Source organism: Arvicola amphibius, chromosome 8 (assembly GCF_903992535.2).
Source record: "Arvicola amphibius chromosome 8, mArvAmp1.2, whole genome shotgun sequence".
NCBI classification, from domain to species: domain Eukaryota; kingdom Metazoa; phylum Chordata; class Mammalia; order Rodentia; family Cricetidae; genus Arvicola; species Arvicola amphibius.
Genome location: NC_052054.1, coordinates 40,786,585 through 40,805,668, shown reverse-complemented (window position 1 = coordinate 40,805,668; position 19,084 = coordinate 40,786,585). Strand labels below are relative to the sequence as shown.

Here is a 19,084-nt window from a genome sequence, read left to right as displayed (position 1 = left end):
TCCCACTTCTAATGGGAGACGTTGTTTTTTAGTGGGGCTGGGGTTAAAAGTTTAAGTACTCTCCAGAAAAGCTGTGTGTGTGGTGGTTGGGGGGAACAGGAGCAACAGGGTACTTGACTGAACACGAAGAGGAACCATTTCCTGTACAGGAAAGGAAGCAGACAGCAGCTAGAACTGGGGGCTAGAGTGTGGTGTGGAGGTGGCAAAGGCCAGGTGCATTGTTGGACACAAGGAGAGCTTCAGAGAGGACAGCTTGGGAGCAGGGAAACAATGACTCATTTGCAAGCTGGTCTCTCTCCTGAGACCCTGGAGAAAGCTCGCCTGGAACTCAATGAGAACCCAGACACTCTGCACCAGGATATCCAGGAGGTGAGGGACATGGTCATCACTAGGCCAGACATTGGCTTTCTGCGCACGGATGACGCTTTCATCTTACGCTTCTTGCGGGCCAGGAAGTTTCATCACTTCGAGGCTTTCCGCCTTTTGGCCCAGTACTTTGAGTATCGGCAGCAGAACCTGGATATGTTCAAGAGCTTCAAGGCTACTGACCCTGGCATCAAGCAGGCACTGAAGGATGGCTTTCCTGGAGGCCTGGCCAATCTGGACCACTATGGGAGGAAAATTCTAGTCCTGTTTGCTGCCAACTGGGACCAGAGCAGGTAAATTCTAAAGCCAAAATTTCACTTATGATTTTTTTTTTTTTTGATCTTCTATTTGTTAGTCTACTCCAAGGAGTTTCGGAGTGTTGTAGCTTCAATGCTTTTGATGGTTTGGCTGGAGGCAGAGGGAAAATGGGACTGAGAAATGAGCTTTAGGTCGACTCTCTGGGAAGGGCTTGTATTTTTTGCTTTTAAAACTTCCTGCGCTGACACAGTTCCTACTGTAGCTCTACGTGTTCCCCAAAGCATATTATTATGCTGAGAACTAATTAGCTACTGACTAGCGTTTGGCTTCTAAATCCTGATGTTTAATAACGGGGAGGGAATAGAGCCAACTTTTCCTTCTTCTTCCTCAAGAAATCCTTCAATTCATCATTGGCATTTTCACCTTTCTCTCTCCCTCGTAGTGGCATGTTATCTCACCCAAATAGACTGGTGCTTAACCACGAACAGGCAGCTTTCTTGCTTGGGAACTTTTCTGTTGGTGACATGTAGATGAAGGCATCATGTGGTCTGTGTCACTTCAATGAGAAGGAAGAGTTGTCCCCTCTGTCTCCGAGCATGCTCAGCGACACTGAAAATAAAGGCTGACTGGTGTTCGAGTTCTACACCTGTCACTAATCTGAAGGGTATGCTTCCTGTCTGATGTGACTGCTCATCTTTTTGAAGTGGGAAACTTTAAGATACATCGGCTAGAAAACTCTGTGAGCTCAGGTGCTGTTTAATGGAAGAGAAATAATGCTCTTACTTCCTCTACTGTAGAAAAAGGCTGACAGTGACGTTTCTGTGTCCTTTATCACAACCATTTTCTCTAGACTGAAAGACACAAAACTTATAAAAAGGTTCTTAAAAAGGGTGTCAGGTACAAAGCTAAAGATGTTTCATCAGTTTTATGAAACCGGTTGTTAAAACATTTGGTCTCTTTAGTCCTGTGAATAGTGTCTTTGGATGCATCTGGTTAGTTTAACCTATTTCTGGAGCAATGTAAATGATTCTGCAGTTAAGGAGAGATACAATAGCTCTAACAGATTCCCCAACAGACTTCTGAGAGTGTTATTGGTATGTTAAAATGTAAATGGATATTTTAATAGTTTTTCTCTTTTAATTGGTCATACTTTCCTGTAACTCTAGGTTGAAAGATTATACTGATAATTTTTTCCTAGTAAATATAGAAAGTACCTATTATCTAGAGAATCACAAACTTTAGGAGCTCACAGACAAGATTAACCATAAAATATGGAATTCTCTTGGTATGAATCTTACATTGATTTTTATTGGACGGGAGTCAGGTAGGAAATTTTAAAAGACTATGAAATCCCACCCATTTACTATATGTTTTCTTTGAGTGTTTTTTTTTCTTTTAATGTGAGAAGTTCACTTTAGAGTTATGCAAATTAATTTTTCTATCAAAACATAAAAACAAAATGACAAAATGGCACAGAAAATCATATTCCTTATATCAGTTAGGTTGGAAAGGTATTCATTAAGTTATGATGTTATGCTATATTGAACCATGGTGATATGAAGACGTTTTATATTTAAATATGTCTTGAATCTGTTTGAAGTTTTTAGAAAGGCAGGTTTCACACACACACACACACACACACATACCACACACCACACACTCACACACTATATTGTATTTTTCTGTAAGTGTGCAAATAGTCACAATTTAAAAAACACACCAAAGTGGTTGTTACTTTCAGTTTTCATGTAAGAAGAGTATTTTGGCTATAGGAAATAGAATGTGTTTTAGTTGCTTACTGCATGCATTAATATAAAAGACAGGCTATTAATCATCAAGACTCTCCTTGGAAATCTATAGTGGGAGGGAATTTATTGATTGGCATGTAGAATTATTTTCAATAAGCCAATATAAGATGATAAGTAATAATAAATGCATGTGTAGTTAAAATTAAAAATGAGAAGCCACCTTTTATGGACATGGACTCTCAAGGTCTATGCCTAGGGTATCATTTCTGTCTCAGGGTCTACACCTAGGGTATCATTTCTTTCCCAGGGTCTACACCCAGGGTATCATTTCTGTGGTTGAGGGGCACTTCCATTCTAGAAGGCATGGTACATCAACAGGGAAAGGACAAACCTGGATTAGGGCTTTTCTAGATTTCAGGTATTGCCTCCTTCTTTATTCATAAAATACTCATAAAATTGTTCCTTCTCTTTTCTTACCTAGGCCACATTTCAAATCAACATGGTACTGATGGACAGGGGCACAGATAAAGAGTTCTGAGCCTTGGCATGCTCTGAAAGCCTTCATCTTCAGGATGGGTGCTGAAATAGTGTTGTGATCTTTCCCCTAAAATGAAAGGAAAGCTGTCTCTCGCAGGGCCAGGGCCGCCCCAGTTCATCTCAGTCTGGATTTCCTCTTTCTGTTCTAAGTCTTGTGCCTTATCTTACTTGATTCCAGTGGAAATCTCTGGGAACGTCTCTATATGACACTTGGTAATAATACTCTGTTAGGTGCACATGTCACAAGCCACGTTCTCCTGTTCCCCAGCACTCTCCTGCTCTGTGACTCAGACAGTCATTCTTTCCTTTCTGTCATCTTGACAGTCCCCAAATCACCCGAGTTTAAGAAGACTGCATGTCTGAACTTAACTCTGACAACAACCCTTGCATTGAATGGCTATTTTTAAAAGTAACGTTCTTTTCAGGAAAGAACTCAAGGGAGTGCAACTCATTATACAGGGAAATTTCAGAAATTCAGAAAAATCTCCAACCAACATGATTTAAGGGAAAAAGACTTATGTACAATTTTCCAAGTACAGTGGTAAGAGGAAAATGTATGAATTTTTAAAAAAAGCCAAGTCCAAAGAAAGTTAATCTGGTGAGAGAAGCTACTGAAATAGAGTAGAGAGACTCAGAAAGAAGCCGAGTTGAAATAAAAGTTACAGAGTTTTTACCAAAAATTATAGGTGAGTTTTCTCCTGTACTGAATAAGGAAGAAAAGTTTGTTTTTTTTTGGTTTTTCGAGACAGGGTTTCCCTGTAGTTTCTAGAGCCTGTCCTGGAACTAGCTCTTGTAGACCAGGCTGGCTTCAAACTCAGAGATCCGCCTGCCTCTGCCTCCCGAGTGCTGGGAATAAAGGCGTGCGCCACCACCGCCCGGCTCGGAAGAAAAGTTTTGATGTTCCCCAGGACACTGGACATTTAAGTATATGTGAGAGGCAAGCATAAATAAAATAGTGACTTTTTCTATGGAAATATAGCACAACTTAGTTTGGATTCATTATGAAGAACTAAAGAAGCATTTCCAAAAAGTTTCTGAGACATGGAGTAATCAATAAGATTATGTGGGGCTCAGTATTTGCAGTGTAACCACTCTATAATAAATCTAAAGCAACTGAAGATTCTAAAATGTCAAAGTGACTTTTGCTTTCATCTGTGGTTCTTTTAGAGAGGACTGGAACAGGCTCGGATGACGTGCATTTCATCGATCAGGCTATACTTTGGAAGAGTCACACAAATTTGTCTTCTTCCTTTCAGATCGCCTAACATAATTTTTGAAAATAGAAGTAAACACAAGGAAATTGTAAGCAATTTGATAGTCACGCTGCACCATCTGACTGTCACACTTGTTCCTGGACCCCAGACATCACATGCCTCATTTGCCTCCTCACTGACAGTGCCTTGCTTAGGACTAGTAGATAAATTCAATTTTTCCAGTCAATTTTGTCAAAAGTCTGGGGATAATGGTCCGTGAAGCTAAAAGAGATAGCTTCTTGTGGAAAGGAGGCTTAGAATAAAAAAGGGAAAGCATTCTAGACCTTAGAATGTAAGAACAAATATCTGAGAAAGTGAATCCATAGATAACAGCTGTGGAGGTAGCTCAGTGTGGAAAAGCACTAGTCACAAAAGCATGGTAACTTAAGCTCAAATTCTGGAATCCATGTGAAGGCTAGACACAGTGCCCGTACCTCTGTAACCCCAGTGCTCTCGTTTGTAAGAATATGACACAGGAGAATTCTTAGAATCTCATAGGTCAGCTTATTTTACACAGTGGCAAAACTGCAGAAACCACCTTTCAGAGAAGATGGAAGATGAGGATTAACAGCACCAAAGGCTGTCAACTCTGGCCTCTACTTGTGTCTGTACAACACACATTTCACATACATGTACACAGAAGGGCGGGCACTCGATTGATGGACAGTAATATTTACTGGAGATATTCATGAATGAAACTTTGCTATATGAAACGTAAGATGACATTTTTGGAGTTGGATTGTATGTCATCAGTTAGCTAACACTTTTGTAGATAACAGCGCTCTTACAGAACTGTTCATTACATTCCCAACAGTCATTTATCTGGAACTTGGCTGATAGTCACTAGAAAATAATTAAATGTAACTATAGTTAAAAACAATTCTTTTAATAGTGATAATTCAGAGTGTGCAGCCATCCTGTCCCTATCTTGTCACAAGGACTGGCTATTAAAGTTCTGGAAGTGGTAGAAAGTACACTGTTCAGATATGGCTATGATCCTCCAAATTATCCAGAAATTTGCTTATTACTATTGCATATTTAACAAATATTGGTATTGTATAACATTTTAGTAGAAAAGAAGCCACTTAAATGGACAGCGATTTATGGCTTCCCTTCAAATTATGACCATGCTCCTATTTCTCCAAAGAGTGTGGTCAACATTCAAAAGAAAAACAGATTGCTCAGCCACATAATACTTAAAAACAGCCATAGAACACAAAACTTGATATAGTGCCAGGGCAATGATTTAGTCTTCCTTAAAGTGCTCTAAAAGATGTAAACTGAAGTAAAAAAAAAATGACCGAGTATAGATTGAAATAGTCATGGGCAATTAACCAGAGAAGTCGGAGACAAGCTGATAACAGTCCTTAAAAATGATCAATTGTTTGGTCTGATTTTTAAAAGGCTTCCTTTCTCAACTTATTGGAATATTTCTTAGTTGAACCATTATTGTTATGTGCAGTGCAGACCTGGCACCTTCACAAACTCAAGGGCACTGTTGTGTGGTGTTACGGGTCGGTTTTGATTAGGTTGAAACTAGCAATGAGTGATGGGCATTTCATGGGAATTCTGTCTGGGAAGAGCTCCCATAACTGTAAGGAAATTCTCTCAACAATGTTCTGGAAGCAGCAACTGATGCCAAATGAAGGTACAGACTATAGAGAAACTGAAGGTGATATAAAAAGCTGTCTTGGGAAGTGGCAAAGTGATAAAGTGACAGATTCCTGAAAAAAGAAATAGGGCAGTCTCTTAAAACTGGGCCAATTATGCCGCAACTAGTGGAATAGGACTAAAATAGCAGCAAAGATGAGAGAAACAACTCTTGCTAGCATGCTGACTAGGTTTGGCCCAGGCTCTTCCCAGGTTACAAATAAGCAGTATTAGACAAGGCTGAGGAGTAGCAAAGGACTTGCGTTACTACAGGGTTACTCAAATGAGAAGTTTAACAGTGTACCAACACAAAAGTCAACACTTACTAGCTCAGCAGGCTATGTTTAGTAACTGGATGGATTTCTTCCATTTGGGAAAACAAAGACTGAGCTTTTTAAATGTTGTCCAAAGGAGATACATAATTTTTATTATAATGAGCAGAGTTAACAGCAGGAGGAAAATCTATTCTGGTGTGTTATGCCCTGATGATAGTAAACAACAAACTGAGCTATTAACATTTCATTCAATTTGATTTAAAAATAATTTTTGTCAGTGATTTGTTTTTTACCTAAAGATGTTTAAGTATTAAGGACAAGCATAACATGTATCATCTGCTTTGTAATGTTAAGATATGTATAACTTTTCTGGAGAAAATGTGAAAGACCAAAGAACTAACAACCAGTTGGGCCCCAAATTATTTGTTGAAGATACTATAGATGCTGCTAGAATTTGGGGCATCAGAGCAGCTGTGAACTACTCAGTTTGTGTAAGGAACACATTGTCTATTTAACTAAGTAAATTTAGTCTTACTGTTCGATTTCCTTTTTCCCTCCCTCCGTCCCTCCGTCCCTCCGTCCCTCCGTCCCTCCGTCCTTCCCTCCCTCCCTCCCTCCCTCCCTCCCTCCCTCCCTCCCTCCCTCCCTCCTCCTTTTATCTATCTATTTATCCAAAACACTTCTGCATCTTTTGTCCACTAGGTTATGGATATCCCTGGCTTTCATTGACTATTAAGTGAATTAGTGATTTCTGTTTGTGAACAGATAGCTGAATCAGCCGTGATATTAATTTTTTAAAAATCTATTTGTGATTTAAAAAATCTTGCTTAATCTTAAGAGTATAGAGAAAAAAGGGGGTACAAAATGCTAAGGAGAAAAAAGTGTTCTGAGAGCAAACACTGTTTGTAGCAAGTGACATTTGCTTAGAGTAGCTAGTCCTGGAACTTTGGCTTTCTGATGTGCTTTTGTGTTGTCTGGAAGGAATCTGTTTTATTTTAGGTTGTGGATTTTTTTTTTGCCTTTTTTTGGTACATAGAATGAATTTTTTTTTCTGTGCATGTCACATCTCCATGGTTCTCTTGTACAGCTAATCTGTACTCAGAGACCGAAGTTAGGCATGACTTCTTTCATATTTCATCTAAGGCATGTAGACTTAGCCACTTCATCATGCCTCCATTGAATGTGCTACTGGTTTTCCTCTATAAAATCTTTTACTCTAGCTAGGTTGGAGAGTGCCTGGTTCAATAGGAAGGTGCCATGTTGTATTGACTTTCCAATTTTCTATGTTCTGATATATACATGCCAATAAGGCGCAACAATGCAGATCAGCTTCATTAAACTGTGTTCTAGGTATAAGACACCAAAGAAAGTGGAAACAGCCTTCTTCTAAATGGTGACAAAAGACATCGACTTCTAATACACACTTCCCATGAAGATTCTGTGAAAATTTAAGTTCTCTGAGACCCATACAAAATAATAGGCTCAAACCTGTACTGAGACTTCGTTATTATGTCAAGATTAAAATAATATATTTGAAATTGCTTTGAAAGTCTTAACTATTACCCAGATAGAAGTATTATTATTAATAATTATTGTCACCATATGGTAATATAAAACCTCTAGACGAGTTCATCAGCTTTAGTACTAATGATACATTGCAGCATCAGTAGAGCAATTTTTTGTCTTTGTTTCAACCTCAAGCACATTTCCAATAGGAAATGCTTCTGACATTAGAAAAATGTGGTTTAATAAAAACTGAGGGGTTGGGCTAGCCTTAATGAAGAGTTTAATAATGGTTGATTGATTTAATGGGGAAATTGTTAGTTGTTGTGCTGTTCAGTGTGATACTGAGATGCTAGCTCATATTTTCCCTGTGATATTGAAAAGGTTGGAAAGAAGAGGACACAACCTATTTGGCATTTTAGTTGGTCTTTTTGCACTGAAAGCAGGGATGCTGTAGATTCTAGGAGGGAAACACCATCCAGGGAAAATGCCAAAAATTGATTGGCTAGAGGCAGAAGAAGAACCTTGCCTGGTCACCTTGAGTGTTTTTGAGAAGCACATTTTGTAATTCACTTCTTGTAATTCATTTCTTTAATTAAAAAAAATCAAAGCTTCATTTTTCATAGTAAGCACTATTATATAACTCTTTCTGTCCTATATAGGTAGCTTTTAATATTGTTCTTTGGAGGGAGAGGGAAGCTTTATGTGAATGACATAATCCACATATTTACATTAAGCGATGTTAGTTTGTTTTCTTCTGTGTGGGGGAATAAACAATGTGCTTTGTATCCTCTGGAAATAATTTGGTTTTTTTTTTGTCTATCAATTTAGAGAACTGGGTGTGCAGGGCCTGTGTGAAAACACAGCTATAAAGGTAAGATTAGACTATGAGGTCATACCCAAACAAGGATCTCCTGTGAGATATATAGATTTGTAGTGGAAAATGGTGCCAAAGTCTCAAATAAGTGGAGACAATCTTACATATCAGAGCATACTGGAGGAGAGAAGGGTAAAACTTAAGGACAATAAGAAGCAGTGGTGTCTTCAAAAGACTGAGGAAAAGGAAGAGAAGAGAAATATTGATTTGAGAGGATTGCCATGGGACAAAATCTGAGTGTCTGGAGTGAACTTGTTGGATGTGAGTCTGTAAGGTAAGAAGCAAGACTTTGAAGGAAATGGTAGAATTTGGGAAGAGCCATGGATGACTAGTGCTATAGGCAGGTGTCAGGAAGACCAGATTCACACAAGAGAGTAGGTAAGATGTCTGGAAAGACAAAGAGAGGCGACAAAGAGAACGAGGCACAGTGCCATTTAGACAATGGAGATAGGACTCCGGTGGAAAGGAGTCATTGAATACCAAAAATACATGAATATAAGGAGAAAGAAACAGGGTTTTTTTGGTGAATAAATGTAGAGGCAAAAGAAAATATAATGAAATATTATTCATTAAGTGCTTAATGCAGGCAATCCCAGAGGAAAAGCTGGTGTGGGTAACACTGAAATACGTTACATTAGTACCAAATATCTCAGTTAACAAGGGATACTGAAGTGTTGGTATTTACATAGCAACTGGGAGGATGAGGCGTGCCTCAGGAGTGACACTGGCTCTGGTTCCACCAATCAGGCTTTACTCAGAACCATGGTCAAAGGTTCAGACACATAACTCTGGAAGTCTGTGAGTTACCGCATGAAGAAGCAGGAGATCGAATTCTATTTCTACATTTGGGAGACTGGAGGAAGAAGTGGAAGGAAAACCAAAATGCTGTCTGGAAAAAATGGGAAAAGAAGTAGTTTAGGGTAATAATACAGAACAAGTTAGTCTCAGCAGCAAAGATGATTGCAAATACTCCTCTTGTTTTCATTACAGACCCAGCACCACTAATTGCTTGCTTACCACTTACCTTATTTCATTTTTATCCTTATAAAATTTTTGTGAAATTAAGACTATATACTCGGAAGGTCCAAATCTCGAGTGTAGAATAAGTGAATTTAGAAAGGAAAGATATCTGCAGGGATCATAGAACTGCACACCTGAGTATGGAGTCTGGTAGGCACAAAGCTGCACATTTTACAGTCTGTCCTACGAGGTCAATGGTATTATCTCTGACTTTTAAAAAGAAAATGAAAACTTAATGACATTCAAAAGCTTCTTCAGTGCACAAAAGGAAGCTGGGATGATAGAAATAAATAGTAGTCTGTGCTTTTATTTTGCATTTTGTATGGCTGTAAGTTTTATATTAAGGTTTTAAGTTAAATAAAAATGACCCCAACTTATGAATTCAGGGATATATTATAGTCTGTAAGGAAGACTGATTTTTATAACTGATGGGCTCCAGAAGTTCAATTCTTTCTTACTACACAGTGAGTAAAGAGCTATGACAGCTATGACTGTCAATGATTTTTTTGAAAAAATTATTATAGGAGGTTTAATTTCCTTCGAGAGCAATGGTTTGCGTGGTATGCTGCCCTTTGTTAGAAACATGATTTTCTCTTATTATGTGTTCTACATCTTTCAACTGACTCAAGCCTTGGTTCCTGCTATTTTGGGAAGCACAGTTGGTAGTCAGGAGCTTTTATTCATGACTCTTCCCTTGTATGCAAGAGATGAACAGCAATGGTCAAACTCACACAGTTGAGGTCTATTCCCCAAATGCGGACATGTAAAATATTCCATTGTTGTGGACTTTAATTAAAAAATATCATCTGAAAATAATTTTAAAAAGAAAATGATGGGAAGATACCTGAGGAGATGATTTTTTTAGTAGATGTTATGACTTTGCGGAGGGTATTTTCCAGGCAGTGGCGGGAGCCTGAGTAATAATGTTCTGTAAAGCAAGCACCTGCTGCGTTGCTAATGGTGAGAATATGACATGTTTGACAACACAGGGCCAGAGGAAGTCGAGAGTGCTGTTGGCCTGCCTTCCGAATGAGCTTAGCTTGGAACCTTTTAATGCTTCTGTTCTCAAACTTAAACATTAAAATGATTTGTTTATATCGGGCCATTTAGTTCTTTTTTTTTGAAGTAAGACATTGAATGTCTTTTAAAAGTTTCGATTTCCTCTTGAAAATTTTGCATGTCTGAGCCTCTCCTTCATTTATGCTGTGATTTGCCTTGTTTTCCATCCTTAGGTATAATGATATGCATAAATCTCTTGACTTTGATACAGGTTCGAAGGACCATGCTCCAAGTGTGTTTCTTGAAACAGATTGTCTCTTGGTTCATCCTCACTGGAGCCATGATTGATTTTCACTACATACAATTTCATCACCCCCTTGAAGCATATTTCAGATTCAAATTACATTTCATAATGTTTTCATATCAATAACGTTTGAGAATTTTGTGGGTAATGCAAGGATAAATCATCCTCATGAAGGACTATCCAAATTAGGCCTTTGCAAATTAAAATTTCTTTCTTCAACATGGTTTTATTGTGAATTTTAGAAATTAAATATGATTTTTTGAATAGGTGCCCAATTTTAGTCTAAAACGTATTCTTTCTGCTCTAACTTGCTGTGTCTGCAGGCTTACAAACTCCAGTTCAGAACACTTTCAGAACATTGTGTTTACAGTGAATGTGGGTCAGCCACAGAGTGGGATCTAGACCTACCATGCACATTCCACAGATTCCAGGCACATAAGCTGCAGAAGTCTTTGGCTCTCCCCAAAAGTTTGTTGGGAAAGATGGGTCAAGGTGCAAGGACACTTGCCACTCAACCCGACATTTGAATTTAAGCCCTAGGACCCTGTTGGTGGAAGGAAAGAACTGGCTTCCAAAGGTTGTTTTCTGATCTGCACCTAAACTCTAGCATGTACACACCTATACTCACCCTGGCCCAGACAAATAAATAAGAGTAGACAAATTTTGAGTAGTTTTATTATTTTACATATTCAAGGACTATCTTTAGATTTTTTACACTAAGACCTGTAGTAACCTGGATATATTCTAGGTAGTTGAAAATAATTTTGATGCTTACTTCTTATAAAAGTAGATAGTCTAACAAGATCATTCTTAATTTTTTCCCAACTATGAGCATATGTATAATGCATTTTCTTTACTCTTACCTCCTACCTTCTCTTATTTCCTTCCTGTCTCCATCAAATTAGAGAGTGAGTGGTTGACTATCTCCATAGCAGTCATGCATACCACTAGTGCACAAGAGTGCTTATCTTCCCTTGTAGGTTGGCATTGTATGTAAGACTATTGATAACTTTTCTCCTCTGGTACCCTGAATGGCACCTTCTAGAACTATGAAAGCTAGCCACCAGGGAAACTTCTAGTTGAGTCTGACATCTATATATCTTGAAATCAAGGTTTGTGGTGTCTTTAGCAACTGGCTCTTACTGAGTTCTGGTATGGCAAGTAAGTGGAATAATAGGAACTGTCAATTATTTTGCTGTTCTTCCCCACCCCCCCCCCCGACTAAGAACTCATACAGAACACTTCAAATCTGACAGTGGTAATTCATTTAATAATAATCTATAGCTTCTAGGAGCAGCATTGTCCAGTTATGCAGAACATGTCCTTTCAAATTTATTAAAATATTGTACTTATTTTTCTTTTTTGAAAATTGATTTTCATTGAGCTCTACATTTTTCTCTGCTCCCCTCCCTGCCTCTACCCTCTTCACTTCAACCATTCCCCAAAGTCCCCATGCTCCCAATTTACTCAGGATATCTTGTCTTTTTCTACTTCCCATGTAGATTAGATCTATGTAAGTCTCTCTTAGGGTCCTCATTGTTGTCTAAGTTCTCTGGGATTGTGGTTAGTAGGCTGATCTTTTTTTGCTTTATGTTTAAAAACCATCTATGAGTGAGTACATGTGATAACTGTCTTTCTGTTTCTGTGTTACCTCATTCAAAATAATGTTTTCTAGCTCTATCCATATTCCTGCAAAATTCAAGATGTTGCTGTTTTTCTCTGCTGTGTAGTACTCCATTGTGTAAATGTACCACTTTTCCTTATCCATTCTTCAATCGAGGGGCATTTAGGTTGTTTCCAGGTTCTGGCTATGACAAGCAAAACTGCTTTGAACATAGTTGAGCACAAATCCTTGTGGCATGATTAAGCATCCTTTGGATATATACCCCAAAGTGGCATTACTGGGTCTTGAATAAGGTTGTTTCCTAATTTCCTTAGAAATCACCAGACTGACATCCAAAGGGGCTGTACCAGCTTGCATTCCTACCATCAATGCAGGAGTGTTTCCTTTGCTGTACAACCTCTCCAGCATAAGTTGTCATCAGTGTTTTTGATCTTGGCCATTCTTACATTCTTATAGGTGTAATCTGTAATCTCAGAGTTGTTTTGATTTGCATTTCTCTGATGACTAAGGATGTTGAACATTTCCTTCAGTGTCTTCAGCCATTTTAGAGTCCTCTGTTGAGAGTTCTCTGTTTAGGTCTGTACTCCATTTTTTATTGAATTATTTGTTCTTTTGATGATGAATTTCTTGAGTTCTTTGTATATTTTGGCGATCAGAACTCTGTCTGATGTGGGGTTGGTGAAGATCTTTTCCCATTCTGTAGGCTGCTGTTTTGTCTTGTTGACTGTGTCCTTTGTTTTACAGAAGCTTTTCAGTTTCAGTTTAATTGGTTTCCATATGACCATTTTATACAACTTTTGATTTAGTCAGCCCTCTCTCCCCACCCCTGGTTTCCTTAGGCAGTATTCTGCCTTGTTGCTTAAGCTTTTCTAGTCCTGGCATTATCATTGTTCTATTATCTCCCCCACACCCCACCACTGCAAATGGCTTTTTTTTAGCTTCCTGATTTCTGGGGGTACTTCAAGTTGAACACTCAGAATTGGAAATTTGAAGCTAAGATTTACATGTGAGAATGAAATGTAGTGCTTATCTCTTAGGGTCTGGGTTATTTCACTAAGTATAAGTTTTTCAGTTCCATCAATTTGACCTCAAATTCCATAATGTCATTTTCCTATACAGCTGAATAAAAAACATTATTGTGTAGGTACTACATTTTCTTTGCCTCTTTGTTAGTTGATGGGCATCTAGGCTGATTCCACTTCCTAACTGTTGCAAACAATGAGAATAATGGTTACGGGTGAGCAGCCATCTCTGCAGTAGAGTCCTTTGGGTATATGCCCAGGAGTTGTAAAGCTATGTCTCATATGGTTCCATTTCTAGTTTTTTTTGAGGAATCTCTAAGTTGATTTCCCTAGTGGATACACACTAGTTTACACTCCCACCAACAGTGAGCAAGTGTTCTTTTTACACACCTTCTCCAGTCTTGGTTGTCATTTGACTTCTTGATAATAGTTGTTCTGTAATGGGAGGGATAAAAACTCAAAGTAATTTTAGTTTGCATTCCCTTGACAATCAATGATTTAACATTTTCAAAATGGGTATTAGCTATTTGTATCTCATTTCTTTGGGTCTCTTTCCTCAGATTTACAGCCTGATTTATACTTGATTTGTTGTTTTCTTGATGTTTTATGTTTCATTTTTTGTGATTTTTCAATAGTATTAATTCTCTTTCCGAGGGTACTTGGGAAAATTTTTCTCACATTCTGTAAGCTGTTTTTCCACTCAGTTGACTATTTTCTTTGCTGTATAGAAGCTGATTTGGAGTTAGTTTTTATGAAAGGTGAGAGATAAAGGTCCAATTTAATTCTTACACATGTAGACACCATTCATTTCCCCAACATTGTTTGTTGATGACACTGTATTTTCTTCAATGTGTATTTTTGGCTTCTTTGTAAAAAAAAAAAATCAGCGGATGGGTGATCTTAGTTATGAATTTTCTATTCTAGTTCATTAATATATGTGTCTATTTTGTAAGATCATCATACTGCTTTTATTATTATTTTGTGTTTCACTCTCAAGATTGGATATTATAATGCTTACAGAATTATTTTTTCCTAGGGTTACATTTGATGTACAGGTATTTTGTGTTTATATATGAATCTGAAGATTTATTTTCTAGTTTGGTAAAAAATGGAATGGATATTTTGATTGGTATTGTATTGAATATCTACATTGCATTTTGTAAGCTGATCACCTTTATAATGTCAGTTCTTCTACTTTGTCAATATAGGAGTGTCTTTAGGGCTAACTTAATTTCTTTCAAATATTTAAAATTTTTCTTGTTTAGTTTTACCTCAAGTTTTTTCCTTTTTATTAAAAAATATATATTTTCATACAATATACTATGATTACAGTTTTTCCTCTTCCTACTGCTCCCAATTCCTCCCCACTTCTCCTCCCATCCAGAGCCAGAAGGATGGAGATCACCAAGGAAATAGAGCCTTCTAAACACAGCTTGAATGATGCACACATGCACTCAGAGAGACTAGGACAGCATGCACAGAACCTGTAGGAGTCTGCACCAGATGGGGTCCAGGAACAGAAAGAATACATGCCCCTATCTCTAATCCAAAAAACTATATCCAATTGATAACCACTTGCAACTAAAAACATTAGTTTTTATCTAAGTGAGTCTTAGGGAAATAAACAATTCTTAAGGGCAGGTCTCATGCCAGACATAGATGACCAACACAAAACAAACTCAGCATCATTGTTAGAAGTTCTTTGTCTCATGATGTTAAGATATGTTTTTTTTAAACCTCATAGGTCCTTTGTGTATATATTCTGTTTTCAGGTTTTGTGTTTTTCTCAGATTCCTTTGTGTTCAAATGCATCTATATATGTTTCTTGTGCTTTTACTTTGTGTATGTTCATTTGTTTGTTTCCTTTTGTTTTTCTGTCAGGAATGAGAGCACTTCCCCAGCTTCTATTTAGTATGTCTGGTCTTGGTATGTGGAAAGGCTACTAATTTTTGTTTTAATTTTGCATCCAGCTACTTTGCTGAAAGTTTAAGGACTTCAAGGAGTTTTTGGTGAACTCATCGCATATTTTATTTACAGAATCAAATTATTGGCAGACAGAGAGCATGACTTAGTTTCCTATTTGTGTCCTTTTTAAAATCTTTGCTATCGTATTGCTTGAACGAAGACTTTGCACACTCTATTGAACAGGAGGGGAGCAGTGAGAATAAAGTCCCTTCCTGTTCCTTATTTAAATAGACTGCATCAACTATGTTAGTATGTGCTTTATCATGTTTATTTTGTTGTGGTATGATTTCTCTGAATCTATCCTCGCTATGACTTTTACTGTGAAATGATGCTGGATTTTGTCAAAGTCCTTCTGTGCATTTGTTACAATAAGCATATGATGTCTCTTCTTAAGTTCACTTATATTATTCATTACACTTATTTGTTTGTTGATCTCTGAGATAAAACAAGAGTGATCATATTGTTTTTGCAGTCTCAGCCCCAGGGATATACATAGTTACTACTATTTTTCTCAAATACATGAAGTGCACCTCAGAATTATAAAACCAGCGATACATTGAAGGCCACACAGATCAGCTTACCATAGGTGTGGTAGAGATTCCATCTTGGAATTTTCTGAGATCATGGCATTGCTTTATCAATGTTAGAATAGGAAAGCTGAATCTGGTTCAAAGGCTTAGCTTTACTGGTAGAGAATGAGATCTCAAGAAGGTAAGAAATTGCTTGAAGATCCAGTGTTAACTATTTTTTTTCCTTCTAAACTAACATACTTTCTCTATTAGCCTCCAAATATTTTTACAAGTAAAGAGAGAATAACTTCCTTTTAAGTGTACACGGTCATCCTGGCGATCCCTTCTCTTCACTGAGTGATGACAGTTTCTACTCCTAATTTACTCACTCTCCATTTCCTTCCTTGTCCCAAGTTCCCGATTTCTTCGTAGCTTTCACTGGGAATCTCCAGGTGAATTTATCTAGATAAAAGAATCAAAATCAAATACTACTGCTTAACAATTAAATTGCCAACATTGTTCATACATTTTCTGACTCATTTTAAGATATGCTATTCCTAGCAATTGCTTTCTTAGAGTAATTTTTAGTGTTGTCTTATCCCTTAACTTATTTGATTATAGGGTCTATTTGCTTCTGATTCCAGTATTTTTAACTTTGAGCTCTTTCCTGAGTTTAGGATACACTTTCTGAAGTGTTTCTCCAATGAAGAATTTTCTCCAAAAATTCTTTTCAAACCACCCCCTTGCTTTATTTATTTACATTGTTGGTTTTTGTAAAGATTTTACCTACTTCTCAGTGACTGAAGCTATACTCTTCACGTCGTCTTTTATTTTCTTCAGTCTACCAACTTTTCGTAAGATTACCGCTAAAAATCATAAGATTATCTCTAAAAATACTTCCGTATGATTCCTCCTTTTACTTTCCTCGCAGAGTCCATGTCTTAACCTATAATCCAGTGCCCTTGCCCTCATCTTTGATGTTGTTTACAGGAGTGTGTGCACCTCCTGAGTTTCTAGATTGTGTTCTAAAGGCACAGTTCTAAGTATAAGGCAGTAAAACTAAAGATACTAATCCTGGAATTTGGATAGCTTAGTTCCTCATAGAGGTATGGATTAGATTAGCTTTTCCCCTTTTGTTTTTAATTATGGTTTCTAATTCCATTCCTCCTAACTTCTATTTTCATAGTTATGAGAGAAACACAGTAGAAGGAATTAAGGACTTGTGATTTTTTGTACATAGCTCTCACATACAGTGTTCTTGTTTTTTGGATGAGATTCTGAATCTTCTTCTCATCTTTTCTCAAGGTTAGTTGTCTCCCAGTGTCTATGGGCATTGGTTTTAGCGTTCTACATAGGCACCCAGAATTTGAGCATGCTTAAGTCTCTTGCTAAAATGGCAGTGTATTTTAGGTAATTTCTATGCCTCTAATCTATATCTTAGTGTCTCTGAGTATCTCTTGATGACTTACAATGTCTAATTAAGTACAAAAGCTATGCAGATAGTTGCATGTTCATGGTTGTAGACAGACTGCGCTTTCATTTCCCAGCCACCCAGACCCCAATCACACAGAAGATATATTAAATGCAACATTGCTCAGTGGAAGGTTCAGGTGTATTTCTAGCTAGCTCTAGCTTAAGTTAACCCATTTTTATTTGTCAATATTTAGCCATGTGTCTTGGTACCTTTTATCAGTGCAGCATTTTCATCTTATTTCCACTCTGTCTGGGTAGCAGCTGACACCTTTTCTTTCCTTTTCCCAGAATTCTCTTAGTCTGGTTGCCATGCTTATACTTCCTATGTGGCTACTGGCCAATCAGCGTTTTATTAAACCAATACACGTGACAAATCTTTACAGTGTACAAAGGAATTATCCCCCAGCACATGGTTTAAACATTAACAAAATGTATTTGATCTTCAGTTGGTTGAATGCTCAGTTCCATGGAGAGCCTAGAAGAAAATAAAAATACTACAAAATTCTAAATAAGCTTAGTGTTAAAAAAACAACATTGCCATTTGTTAGGGTAGAATATATGCTTCTTTCTAAAAGTTTTTTTTATTATTTTAAATTATGTATGGGGGGAGTATGTACACAAAAGTGTAGGTGCCATCAGAGGCAAGAAGCATTGGGTCTCTCTTAGAAATGAAGTTACAGAAGGTTGTAAGCCGCTGTATATGGGTGCTGGCAACTGAACTTGCCTGTTGTGCAAGCAAAGTACATGTTCATAACCCTCTTAACTGTTGAGCCACTGCTGCCAGTTTCTACTTTGTTCTCATGGCTCATTTCAAGTCACTCTCTTCTTAAAACCATGCACAAAAATCTTTTCCTGGAAAATTTTGAGGGCTTTTTAAAGAGAATCCTTAGTTTGCTAAAGAAAAAAAAATAGTCAATCAAACAAATAGAAATAGACAACACATCCTCTAAACTCCACCCAGATATAAAACCTCAATAATTTATACCCAAGCAGCTCTGAAAAGTGGCTGGTAGCTTTAACTCAGTCCTTTTCTGTTGCTGATAGGTACACACTGGTGGATATTTTGCGTGCCATCTTACTTTCTTTAGAAGCCATGATTGAAGACCCCGAGCTGCAGGTAAATGGATTTGTTTTGATCATAGACTGGAGTAACTTTACCTTCAAGCAAGCCTCCAAGCTCACACCCAGCATGCTGCGACTTGCCATCGAAGGCCTTCAGGTAAGGATGTGCTGCTATCAGTTCCTTGTCTCCTGTAGTTTACTTGTCTCATATGTTAGAATATTGGATGTCTTATGGAATAATGGACAAAACGCAAAAGGGCAGAGTTTGTATTTTTAGCACAAATCTTAAGGACAATCCTGGAACAAAAGATTGAACAAGGAAAGTACAAGAACCTTCTAAGAGGTGAGGCCTGCCTGCTCTAAGTCTACACATAAGTATAAGGGTTGAATGAAGGTGTTTGTGTTGACAGCCAGAACATGTACTTTATATTTTTGGTTTTGATGTATTAGTATTTAGCCTTGTTTTTTTTTTTTTGCTTCATTTCATTTTCTGTGATGTGAGCAAATTAACAAAACTTTACTTAACGACTTTATAAACTAGTGAACTTGAGACTGAATTATGCTGTCTTGTTTATAATTAATAATCAATGACTTTATAGTTCCTTAAGGCATAAAACTCTGTTTTGAAATATTTCTTCA

General features: G+C 37.5%; 1 protein-coding gene across 1 annotated transcript in view; it reads left to right on the top strand.

The window, feature by feature from the left end:
- Positions 1-270: 270 nt before the first annotated feature.
- Positions 271-19,084, top strand: part of Clvs2 (clavesin 2) — a 75,281-nt gene continuing 56,467 nt past the window's right edge. Inside the window, exons 1-2 of the mRNA XM_038340583.1 lie at positions 271-659; positions 18,428-18,602. Coding sequence (XP_038196511.1) covers positions 271-659; positions 18,428-18,602 — 564 coding nt within the window. The remainder of the gene's footprint in view (positions 660-18,427; positions 18,603-19,084) is intronic.